This window comes from Symphalangus syndactylus, chromosome 14, assembly GCF_028878055.3.
Source record: "Symphalangus syndactylus isolate Jambi chromosome 14, NHGRI_mSymSyn1-v2.1_pri, whole genome shotgun sequence".
Lineage (NCBI taxonomy): Eukaryota > Metazoa > Chordata > Mammalia > Primates > Hylobatidae > Symphalangus > Symphalangus syndactylus.
In genome coordinates, this window is record NC_072436.2 from 12,978,505 (window position 1) to 12,990,906 (window position 12,402).

At 58.5% G+C, this 12,402-nt stretch overlaps 1 protein-coding gene across 6 annotated transcripts; it reads right to left on the reverse strand.

The window, feature by feature from the left end:
• Window positions 1–1,616: 1,616 nt before the first annotated feature.
• Window positions 1,617–10,922, reverse strand: LGALS3BP (galectin 3 binding protein). Of its 6 annotated transcripts, none has more exons than XM_063617342.1 (7): window positions 10,693–10,916; window positions 9,973–10,283; window positions 7,364–7,441; window positions 6,198–6,389; window positions 5,017–5,148; window positions 3,318–3,570; window positions 1,617–3,066 (listed from the first exon to the last, which is right to left on the reverse strand). In XM_063617342.1, exons 3-7 carry the CDS (start codon window positions 7,413–7,415, stop codon window positions 1,938–1,940), a joined length of 1,758 nt encoding a protein of 585 aa, XP_063473412.1. In that variant the 5' UTR covers window positions 7,416–7,441; window positions 9,973–10,283; window positions 10,693–10,916; the 3' UTR covers window positions 1,617–1,937. The 6 variants fall into 6 exon arrangements, with proteins under 6 accessions (XP_063473412.1, XP_055097047.1, XP_063473414.1 ...); XM_055241072.2 differs by lacking the exon at window positions 10,693–10,916 and adding an exon at window positions 7,627–7,644 and having other exon boundaries at window positions 9,973–10,403; XM_063617344.1 differs by lacking the exon at window positions 10,693–10,916 and adding an exon at window positions 7,529–7,644 and having other exon boundaries at window positions 9,973–10,194.
• Between the last annotated feature and the right edge of the window lie 1,480 nt (window positions 10,923–12,402).

Here is a 12,402-nt window from a genome sequence, read left to right on the forward strand (position 1 = left end):
CCTGAACGTCCCTCCCATTAGGGAAGCCCCTGTGCTGCCCCCTGTTCCAGAGGCCACACTCTTGTCCTCCCAGACCGTGGCACAGCGGCAGGTGCCAGCCTGAGCTCGGCCCAGCAGGTGCCTCCCTGGGGACTCTGTGCCTGCAATGGGCCACGGAGAAGCAGGGGCAGTTTTGAATTCCTGTTGGTGGTGAGCGATGTTCTGTGCCCAGAACCTGCTGTGGCATTGTCACAGATGTCCCGCCAGCATCCAGTGGGTCCCCCAGCCTCCCCTGAGACTCTGTGGTTCCCAAGATCTTCCAGCGCACCTCTCCCCACCTCACTCAGCCCAAGGGAGGTGTCTTTTTTTTTTTGAGACGGAGTCTCGCTCTGTCGTCCAGGCTGGAGTGCAGTGGCGCGACCTCGGCTCACTGCAAGCTCCGCCTCCCGGGTTCATGCCATTCTCCTGCCTCAGCCTCCCGAGTAGCTGGGACTACAGGCGCCCGCCACCGCGCCCGGCTAATTTTTTATATTTTTAATAGAGACGGGGTTTCACCGTGTTAGCCAGGATGGTCTTGATCTCCTGACCTCGTGATCCGCCCGTCTCGGCCTCCCAAAGTGCTGGGGTTACAGGCGTGAGCCACTGCGCCCAGCCGGGAGGTGTCTTTTATTTGTAGTCAAGCACCTGTTGGTGGGTATTGATGCTGTTTCCAATTTTTCACTCTTACAAGGCTGACATGAGAATCTCTGTCCCCTGTCCCTGTGGACCAGGATTTCCAGAGCGAAGGTTCCTGACTCCTGCTGTTCGTTCTTCTTCCTCCCAGCTTCCACAGTCTGCTGTCTGCTGCTCTCCACGACCCAGCCTGGTCCTGTCTTCCAGAGACCCGATCGCCCCGCCGGAGGTGCAGCCCTGACCTTGCCGCCTCAGCACCCTCTCCTTCCCGTGGGACGTGAGCAGGAGGTAGTGCTCGCAAAAGCACACCCACCTATAGGCCAGGCGCGGTGGCTCACGCCTGTAATCCCACACTTTGGGAGGCCGAGACGGGCGGATCACCTGAGGTCAACAGTTCAAGACCAGCCTGGCCCACATGGTGAAACCCTGTCTCTACAAAAATACAAAAGTTAGCCAGGCATGATGGCGGGTGCCTGTAGTCCCAGCTACCCTCAGGAGGCTGAGGCGGGAGAAGCGCTTGAAACCGGGAGGTGGAGGTTGCAGTGAGCCAAGATCGCACCACTATGCCCCAGCCTGGGCGACAGAACAAGATTCTGTCTCAAAATAAATAAATAAAATTTAAAAATTGTATTTAAATAAATAAATAAATAAAATTTAAAAAGCACACGCACCTAGATAAGGGGTGAGGGTGCCCGTCACAGCCAGACTTTCATGAGCACACACACGCCTATGTACATGCAATCACACACCCATGTGCACGCATGCGGTGGCACGCACCCTCCTGCTCGTGTCCCACTGTGTCATTGCTCGGGGCTGGGAGGTGTGCTTCCTGTTCCCTGTCTTCCCTGCTAGCCCGTAGCTTCACAAGGACAGGGACTCTGCCTCATGACGTGTCCCCCAGAGCCTGGCACACCTGATGTCTAAACTCGGTATGGACCCAACAACACTTTCTGTACAAACAAATGTAGGAACCACAATGTAATTTTAATGACCTCAGACCAGTGACAAGGGCAGACTGACCAGGGGCTGTGGGGGGACCCCAGAGCAACCTCGAGGGCGTCCTGGTGCTTACCACCTGGAAACTGGTGAGGCGGTGGGAGAACTCCTGGTGGACACTAGTGGAAGCCTTCCAGTAATTTCTTGAAGCTGAGAGCTCAGGGGAGTAGGGCGACACCTGGTGGCCGGTTTTTGAAGGTCGTTGCAGAGAGGAAGGAAGCCAAGGAGGGGAGCCTGCAGTGAGGGCGTCCTGGGGTTCTCCGGTTCTCACCACCCTTGGGCCAGGCCGTCTAGTCCACACCTGAAGAGTTGGTCAGGTAGAAGGGGCGGATGACCGTGCGGAAGCCACTGAAGTGCCCTGCCGGGCAGGGGAAGGAGGAGGTGCTCTTGGAGCTGTTGGTGTCCAGGGCACTGGGAATCGCAGCCTTCCAGCCCTCGAAATCGGTGACGTCTGCCACAAAGAGCCCTTTGCAGAGCATCAGGGCTTTGTTTTCGTAGGCGATGGTGTGATCTGAGCCGCCAGACTTGGTGAGACCCAGGACGGGGAGCTCATCTGAGGAGCAGGAGAAGCCGTAGTTCCAGCAGCTCTGGATGGTGGGGAGGTAGACCAGGGACCAGGACACCCTCTTGTCCTGGAAGAGGAAGCTGGGGTGTTGTGGAGTCTGGAAGGACTGGTAGGGGTAGTATCTGTAGTCGGAGGGGGCTTGGAAGTAATCAGAAGAATATTTGAGCAAAGGCCCCCGTCTGGACTGATAGACCAGTTGTGACTTCCGTGCACTCCAGGAACTGTCTGTCACAGAGGCACTCCAGGTGGGTGAGGTGTAAATCCGGGGCTTGTAGGCATCCTCGGTGAGGTTCAGGCCTTTGTACCGGGCCAGCAGCTGGAAGGGCACAGTGTGGAATTCCAGGGCCTGCAGAGTCTTCTTCTGGAACAGAGCCTCGTGGACCCAGTACAGGGACAGGTTGAACCGCAGCTCAAAGAGCTCCTCAGGGAGCATCATGGGGAAGCGAACCTTCTCCACCAAGCCCTCCACCTCCTCATGGGAGGCGTGCTCCCCCCAGCTCCAGGTGTCCACGGCCTTCAGTAGGGCCAGCTCGCTGGGCACTGCCAGGTCGCTCCTGAGCAGCAGCAGTTGGAGCAGTTCTGTGGGGACGCTGGGCCAGGCCTCAGCCTGTGTCAAGGCCTCAAAGTTCCAGGCCAGGAACTGCAGGCAGAGCTTCTCCAGCAGGGCGTCCCCTGTGGCCACTGCATAGGCATACAGGTCCAGGGGCGTCTGGAATGAGGGGTCCTGGGGGAGGAGGATGGCAAAGAGGCTCGCGCAGTAGCCCTGCAGCTGCCTGGCCCCATAGGCAGAGGCCAGCTTGTGGAAGCACTTGACCGACGACAGGGCGATGTCAATCCTTCGGGAGTAGAAGTACCTGGGGAGAAAGAGGGAGAGCGGATGCCGGCCCCACAGGACAGCAGGGGAGCCCTGGGCCCGCCTGTCCAACACAGCCACCCAAGTGCGCACAACGTGGGAGTGAGCATGCGTGTGTGTGCAACTGCGTGAGTGCACGTGTGACTGTGCACATGTGCATGCATAAGTGTGTGCAGGTGTGTGTGTGCTTTTGAAGAGGGGAGGAGGACAAAGCCCCTGGCGGCCCCAGAGCCTGAGGATGAGACGGCTCACCTGAGAAAGTCCCTGACCATGGGCACACACTCAGCATCCACACTCATGGTGACATTGCTGCCCGGCTCCTTCCACAGGGCCTGGGCCTCCAGGTTGGCAGTCAGGATGACCGTGTGGCCACAGAAGCCCAGGGCGTCCTCGCCCTGCACACTCACGCTGATGGACAGGTCGCAGCCCCGCTGGCTGTCAAAGATCTGGCCAAGGGCCTCCGAGAGCTCTCTGGAGAGGTCCAGGGTGTGGGTGCTCCTGGTTTCTAAGAAGGGGCGGGAGGGAAGTGGGCTGCGTTAGGAGCCGGGGCGCTGCCACTCTCTGGGGTCAGCATCTTCATCTGAAAGTGGGGGATTCATGGCTGCCTCATCCACTCTGGAAGACTCCTGGGAAGATGAGGGACAAGAGACCAGAAGTGTCGGATCCCTGGGCCCTGAGGCCCCGCCCCTTCCAGCCCTGGGGAACAAGAGCAGCTGGGACCTGGCCAAGCCTGTCCAGGCCCCCGCTTTAGGCCTTCTGCTCTGTGCTGCTCCCCCGATTCAGGCAGCAGCTCCGCATGGAGACTTAGCGGTACTGACTCCAGAGCCCCCACTCCCCACCCTCCGTCACCAATCACCACTGACACCAAAACCACTGCCTGCTTAGATGGCCTGAAAAGTTAGGGTCCTGTGGCAACCCCATTTTAGAACTCCGGGGGTCCTCGAGCAGCCTCCTGTGGGGGACAAGGCCTGCAGAAGTCATGGGAGGCTCCCGGGTCGGGGGTCAGTGTGGTGCACCCTCTCCTCTTCTTTGAGCCCCTCTCAAAGCCTAACTCAAAATGAAATCCCATAGGTTTTTCTTTGCCACAAATATAGCAGTTTTGAAGTAACTGTGACCTTTCAACCAGGTGGGCTCGCCCTGGGCCTCCTAAAACCTGAGCCACCGCAGGACCCCCAGCTCCCTCCCACCTGCATGCCTTACCACAGCTCTCCCGCCCCAGGAGCTTTTGCCCTGCACCCACGGCCCCGCGTGCTCCCCCCGGCCTTCCCTGGCCCCCGACAGCCCCATGGCGTCTCCTGGGCTTCCCCCACTGTGAGTCCAGGTTCAGCTCCAGCCACTTGTCCATCCCATGTGGGCACAGGGGCTCCCTGGGATTCGACCCCTCCTGCCTCAGGGGCCTCCAGCTCCTGGCAAAGGGCAGTGGGCAGGAAGCGCCCAGGTTGTCACGTGCAAGCCCAGGAAGAGCCACCTCGGCACGAAAGAAAAACAAGAAACTCAGATCCAGGGGCTCCAGCCCGCAGAGCAGCCTGGGTTCCCTCCAAACTGGGCCGGGCTGGGGGAAGCAGGCTGAGGCTGCGAGTAGCCGGGACTGCCTCTGCCAGGATGGGCTTGAGCCTGTCGCGTGTTGTGAAGTGTGTTTCCGAGCGGACGCTGGCATTTCAGGCAGGCTGGAGCCAGGTGTCATGCTCACTGCCCCACACTCAGGTTCCGCATGGAGACTTGGTGGTTCTGAGTGTTTCTCCAGAAGGGGCTGGGGAGGAGTCTAGGACTGTGGGACTGGGAGCTGGTGGGCTCTTGGGACGTCTGAGCCTCTCCATGCGGAGTGAGCAGGAGGTAGTGGAAGGAACCTTTGTGTGCTTCATGTGTGTGGGGGGGTGGTGCTGGGAGGGGCAGGGGCCACGGGACCCCTGGGCACACTGGGGCCTCCGCAGGGAGGTGCGCCCCCGCTCACCGTTGGTGCAGACCACACCGGCGTCTCTCTCGTGCCTGCAGTTGCTCTTCAGCCAGCCCAGGGACTTGCAGTCGGCCAGCGAAGCCTCGGTTCCCATGCACTGGACCTCGTCCAGCATGATGGGGCCTGATCCTGTGGACACAGCAGACGGCAGGGCTGGGGGCGTGACGACTGCACCCAGAAGTCCCACAGCGCGACTCAGCCCTTTGTTCCCCGCCCTGGCCGTGTGGGTCCGTCTGCGTACAAGTCCCTCACCGGCGAACCACGGTGGATATTCCAGCATGGGCTGGATTTGTGATTGCAATGTCAGGCCATAAACTTAGCCTTCATGCTTATAAAGCTTACCATCTGCTTCAGCGACATCACATTCATGTATAGTAATTGCGTGCCTATCCCTGCAACATCGGGTTCACATACTGTAATTGGGTGACTATCCCTGCAACATCAGGCTCACATACTGTAATTGTGTGACTATCCCTGCTGCTAAATAGTTTGTGGATTGTTTCTTTTTTTTTTCCAGAATCGCAACTGCTGTGTCAGTGGAAATCTTCCTGCGTACAGACTTTTCTTTTGAGGGGAAATTGTTTCAAGAGGATAAACTCCCTGGAGTGGAGTTTCTGGGCCGAAGGGGACGAGCCCAGCCGAGCTCTTGAACCTGCCCAAGCACCCGCCACCATCACCGGCCAAGCATGGGTGGAGCAGTCCCATTGGAACTTGATCCACAGGGCTTCAGCGACATTGAAAGTGTTTGCTCCTAGGCGGGGTGTGGTAATCCCAGCACTTTGGGAGGCTGAGGCAGGCGGATCACTTGACAGCAGAAGTTCAAGACCAGCCTGGCCAACATGGCGAAACCCCATCTCTACTAAAAAATACAAAAATCAGCCAGGCATGGTGGCAGGTACCTGTAATCCCAGCTACTCAGAAGGCTGAGGCAGGAGAATCACTTGAACTCAGGAGGCGGAGGTTGCAGTGAGCCAAGATCATGCCACTGCACTCCAGCCTGGGTGACAGAGCGAGACTCCATCTCAAAAAAAAAAAAAGTGTTTGCTCTTGCTAAATTAATAGGAATCCAATTTGCATGTCTTTGAAACCCGACTGTCTCGTCTTAGGGGATTTGCCCCTCCTGGGAGCTGGCTGTGCTGTGGGTCTCAGCCTTGGTGGAAGGGGACAGCAGGCCCTACCTTGCCCGAAGGCAGCTCTGCCCAGAGCCTGGGTGGCGTTCTCGAAGCCCAGGGCCCGGCAGACGACGCTGGCATCAGTCAGGTCCCACAGGTTGTCACACACAGTGCCCCACTGGCCTCTGTAGAAGATCTCCACGCGGCCCTGGTTGGTGGCGCCCCCATCGGCCAGCCGCATGTCACCATCGTTCACGCCTGCAGGCAGAGACCAGCGAGGGCGAGGCCGGGGCCTACAGCACCCACCGCCCACACCTCCAGGCCCCATATGCTGTCCTGGGTCTCTCCTGCTGAGCTTGTTTTTCAGGCTTCAAGGTCCCCCGGCCTCTCCATGGGGGCACCTCCATGAGGGAGGAGTGGAAGATACAGCCACTCACAACCCTGCAAGAAGGCTAAACTTGCCTTTCCTTGTTTTAGGGGTCTCAGCCCTTCACTCCATAGACAGAACAGGGGCAGAGAAGCCCCGGGTTCTCCAGCACTGGGAGTGGAGGTGGCAAGACCCCGAGGGAAGGATCGGAGGGGAACGGAGGCCCCGTACTGACCCCTCCTGAGGGTGTCTGCAGTTTGGGGGTGCTGGCCTATGGGGGCAGCAGGCCTAGGGACCCCTGGGAGCACAGGCAGAATGTTTCCAGGGCAGATAATGGGATTCCCACCCCACACATGTCCTTCTGGGACTCAGCCCATGAACATTCCAGCCCCTACTGGAGCTGACAGAGCCGGGCAGGAGCTGGGTGCCTGAATCCAGTCGGGGGCACATCTGGCTTCCGTGGGGCCCCCAGGATGAGCATGAGCCTCCAGGGGCTCCAAGTGTAAAGAATGTGAGGAAAAGCAGCCAGGACCCTCTGGAAGATTGACCTGCATCCAAGGCCATTGACCTCCCAACGGCCCCTGTGACTGCTGGTTTGATCAGCTCCTCTGGTTCCCTCTGGACAGAATGGAGGATTCCCTAGTGTCCTCTCCATAACCTGCATCTCACCTGAACCCAGGTGAGCCCCTGGAACCTCCAAGTCACCATCACTTGGGATACCTGGTGCTTCAAGCAGGAGAGAAGACCCGGCCAACCGCTGGGCCCCGGGCCCCGGGCAGAACATCTCCTTGACGCTCTGCACAGCCCCAGGGCGCAGCAGCCTTCCATACTTCTGCTTTGGGCATTTCCCAGGGGCTCAGCTCACCTTGGGTCCCTGCGACCAGCAGCCACACCCAGAAGAGCCTCAGAGGGGCCATGGCCGTGCCTGGATGCCCAGATCCTGCTGCAGACAGAAGCGGCAGGGTGAGGCACGGGAGCCAGATGGCCCGAGGCCCGGGGACTGGCCTGCCCATTCACCCTTCAGCCCAACCTGGGCTGTGTGGCAGGCGAGGTCTCTCTCCTGCAGAGCCCACTATGGTCCCGGTAAGTGTGACGGGTGCTGTGGATGCCCCCGCAAGGGCCCCTCACCTGGTCTGCAGTGTGGTCCTGGAAGGATAAGACTTGGCTAGATGAAGGGGTGGGCTGGGGGTACCCCCTGGTAGTAAGGACAGCAAGAATTGGTGACTAGAGGGAAGTGAGCTCATCTCAAAAATCCAGGCCCTGGGCAAGGCTGCTACACGGGCATGGGAGGGGAGGGTGGAGAGGGAGGAGGCCACGGGTGTGGGCCCAGGTCGGGAGGCCGGGTGAGCCTGGTTAAGATCTGGGCCTTAAGCTTCAGGCAACAGACCCCTGCAGGGACTGTCCCAGAGGGTCTCAGCAGGCAGAGACGAGGCTGCCTGGAGAGTGGATGGGAGGGGACTCGTCAGGAGAGGCCACAGAATCCGGGCCGGGGTGACAGAGATAAGTGGAGGGAGATATATCGGGGCTCCGTGGTGTTCCGATGAGGAAGATAAGTGAAAAGGGTCAGGGCTGCAGCCCAGGGCAGGCCAGGCTTGGGGAAGAACAGGGAGGAAACGCTGGTATCTCCAAGACACCGACACTCAGGCCGGGGCTGGGGAGGTTGGGGTCTCCAGCTTCTGGCCTGGTGTTCTTGCCTCCATGTAATTTCCACGCTTTTGTCTTCGTCCGCCTCCCTCCCCCACATCCTGCCAATGGAGAGACAGTTATGGTTTCTCTGGCTGGGTAAGAATCCTGTGACACCCGACACTGTCCCCTCAGTTCAGCAAGCCTGGGGCAGGCCTCTGGGTGGCACTGCTGTGGGCACCGGCTGTGAGTCTGGGCCTGGTGGACGGCTGCAATGGCATCCCCAGAGCTTGTCGGAAGTGCAGTCATGGCTGGCCTCGCCCTAGCCCCTCTGCATGGGCGTCTGCATGAACAAGAGCCCTGGGAGCTGGTGAGCAGCTTTGCTCTGGGACTCGCGCTCGCTGGCACTGTGCAGCCACCCCCTGCCGGGGCTCCCCAGGCACCACTGGAGGCCTTACTGTGACCCTGAGAACCACCTTAGTTACACCTCACCTTACAAGTGAATAAGCTGACACCCAGAGAGACAAACGGGCTCCACGTCCACAGTCAGTGAGCCACAGGCAGGGGGTCTGCTTGGGGGAGCCCACCTCTCCTCCCTGCGTCAATGTCAGTAGATGGCTAAAGGGGCCAGGGTGTGACTGCCCGTCCTGTGTGCTGGGGACTGTGCTGGTTTTAGCACTGAAGTTTCCCTGTGTCCTGGGAAACCCCTCAGTCCCAGGCACGCCGGTATGGGTGGACACCCTCTCCACTTCTGCCCCCAGCCACTTCACTCTGCTGCAGCCACCAGGTTTGTCCATCCTGAGAGAGTAACTCAGGGCCTTGGAAAAATGGCCAACTAGCCAGGCGCGATGGCTCACGCCTGTAATCCCAGAACTTTAGGAGGCTGGGGCGGTGGATCACTTAAGGTCAGGAGCTCGAGACCAGCCTGGCCAACATGGTGAAACCCCAGCTCTACTAAAAATACAAAATAATAATAAGCTGGGCATGGTGGTGTGCACCTGTAGTCCCAGCTACTCAGGAGGCTGAGGCAACAGAATCACTTGAATACGGCAGGCAGAGGTTGTAGTGAGCCACTGCACTCCAGCCTGGGTGACAGAGCAAGACTCCATCTCAAAAAAAGAAAAAAAAAAAAAAGTGGGCAACGAAGCACCTGGCAGGGGGCATTGCTGCCCTTTGGGTGGCAGCGGCTATTTTTGCCTGATTCCTTCATATGGGGAGTTGAGACCTGGCTGCCTGTGTTGGCCCCTTCATGCAAATCAGAAAAAAAGGTGCTCTTCCTTGGAGTGTGTGCAGGCCTAGGCCGAATGCACAGGCCTGAGAGAGGGCCAAGCTGAATTCTAACCCATTTGCCCTTTGGCTGGTATCCTTGTGCAGTGAGCAATCTGCCCAACTGTACACAGAGGCCCTGTGGGCCTGGGAGCAGCAGTGATTGTTGCTGGGCTCAGGAGCCCTGGATCCCCAGCTCCAGGCCTATGTGCAAACAGGGAGGCATGACCCCCACTTGCCTGTGTAGAGAGAGGGGTGCCCTGGCCAGGCGCAGTGGCTCACACCTGTAATCCCCACACTTTGGGAGGCCAAGGCGGGTGGATCACCAGAGGTCAGGAGTTTGAGATCAGCCTGGCCAGCATGGCGAAACCCTGTCTCTACTAAAAATACAAAAATTAGCTGGGCGTGGTGGCACGCGCCTGTAATCCCAGCTACTAGGGAGGCTGAGGCAGGAGAATCGTTTGAATCCAGGAGGCGGAGGCTGCAGTGAGCGGACATCGCATCACTGTACTCCAGCCTGGGTGACAGAGTGAGACCCTGTCTCAAAAGAGAGAGAGAGAGAGAGAGCTAGAGGCAGGAGCTGACCTGGCTGGGGCAGCTGTAATGGCTGTGGGGAGCCTCCTCGCTTCCAGGCACAGGAGCCCTCTGCAGACTGGTCCTTCGACCCAGAAACCTCTCCCAGTGTGGAGCGTGGTCAGGCTGATCCCAGGAAATGCTTCAGAAAAGAGTCTACTTTCGATTTCCAGAAACCACCTGACATAGTCGTCTTCCGGGATTGGCTGCTGCTGATACTCCCCAGGCCCCTCTCTTTTGTCTCAGCTCTGCCCACGGGTATCAGTGCTGGGCTGGCAGAGGCCCAAGGCAGGAGTCTGGCTGGAGCAAGGCCTGCAAGAGGACTAACAGCCACACTCAGTTGGAAACACCGCCAAGCTGGTCAGGGGCTGGCGTTTGGGGGACGGCAGGGGAAGAAGCAGAGGCTCTGGGCCCAGACAGCAGGGGAAGAAGCAGAGGCTCTGGGCCCTGCACCTGGTGGGGTGACTGTGGACTCTGACAGAGCACTCCGAGTCGTTTCCTGGGTCTAGCACGTTGCTGGCTGGGTGAACACCACACAGGTGGCTGCTCATGTGCAAATCTACTCTCTCTGTGCTCTTGGCATGCTGACCACACAGAGGCCCTGCGCCCCACAAGGTTGCATGGCACTGTCCCCTGTCCCCAGGGGAGGGAGGCACTGAGAACCAGGTATGCAGCTGGCCGGTGGAGGAGGTGGACCCCGCCCCAGCACCTGACCCCAGACCCTGTGCTCACCACTGCTGGACCCGTGGCCACTCTCCTACTGTCTCCCCCTCAGCGGGCCGGGGGACAGAGCCTCTCTGGGTGACATAATGGCTCTGTCCAGCTCATACCCGTTCCCTTTCCTCCCACCGAAAGTCAGCACCTCAACTGTCCCTTGGGGAGCACCCCTCCCACTCCTGGCTGTGTGGTTCCCAGAGGGACCCCAGCTCTTGGCCTTCAACCACCCAAGGCCTGGCTGTCTGAGCCCTGCGGGGCCCCTGGGCCACACTGCTGGTTTCAGGGTGGGGCTGTGAGCCCAGCCAGCCAGTAAGAGCCGGCTTCTGACTGAGAGGATGTGGGTCCAGGCTGCTGGGGCCGGTGGGGCAGAGCAGAGGGAAGCAGGCATCCTCTGGCCTGAGCTCCTGGGTCCAGCTGGCATAATCCATGGTCAAGGCTGGGCTTCACCGCTTAGTGAGGCAATCAGCAGCCTCTCTTGTTTCTGTCACTTGCACCCCATGGTTCTGGATGAGCCTGGAGATGTGCTCAGGCCTCTGACCAGTGGTTCTCAGCCTGGGCTGGACGGAAGAATCATCAGGGAGTTTTACAAACTCCTAATGCCCAGACCCAGGAAGTCACCATCTCTGGGAATGGGGGCAGGCGGGGGCATTTAAAAGCTCCCAGGCAGTCCCACTGGGTGGAAGGCCCTGGTTCCCTGGCAGCTTAGAGTCCCAGCCAGCCAGCCCAGAGGTCAGACATTCAATGACTATTTCCCTCAAGGTGTGAGGTTTTAGGTAGCTGCACGGTTTGCCTAATCCCCTCCAGAGGAACTGTGAAGATCCAGGGGCAGATGGATCTTCTGGAAATAGACCTGGCATAGCAGGCTGTGGGGGGTTTAAAAAATCTCATCCGGATTAAGGGCCTCAGTACACAGAAACCCCAGCATCATCTCTTCTCAGCAGCGCTAATGACTTCTGCCCAAGTGGCCAGGGAAGGACAGGAGTGCAGAGGACAGGGGGGCATCTCTGGGAAGTGCTGGGAAAGGTTTTAAAACTCAGGTGCCGAATCTTTAGCCCCGGAGCCCGGGAAAGTCCTGAGCCATGCAGACAGGTAAAATAGAAGACCCAGAGGCCTCCTTGTGGAATCAGAGCACCCATATCTGCTCCCCTGGGGCTCACAAGGCCTTTCCGGTGTGCGATGACCATGGGGTGGTGGGAAGCGCTGGCAGGGGACAGGCAGGAGAAGGGGCAGCGGCTCAGTTCTGAGAAGACAGCTGGGTGAAAGCCTCAGATTCGTGTGGACAGAACTGCTGTCATCAGGAACCCTCCCAAGACATGGTAGGGAAAGTGCTGGGCGTTTCAGAGATGAGAATGGTTAACTGGCCTGTAAGATCATCTTTTGTGCCTCTACTCCAAACCTCTCCACAAATAGAGGAACGCTCCCTCTAATAGCTAATATGAATTTTGCATTATTGTAAACCTTGCCACAAATGAATGCATTTAACACTTCAAGCCATGATGGGAAGCAGCTGCTCTTATATTCCCTGTTACAGATGAGAAAACAGAGGCTCAACGAGACAACGTAATCAGCTAAAGTAGGGGAAGAACTGGGGTTTCAAACCCATCCTCTTCTCCTTTTTAAAAATTGGCTTTGTTGGCATATAATTTACGTGCAGAGTTTTGGCAAATGTGTAGCAATGGTATCATGACAACAATCATTACCTAGGGCGTTTTAATCACCCCTAAG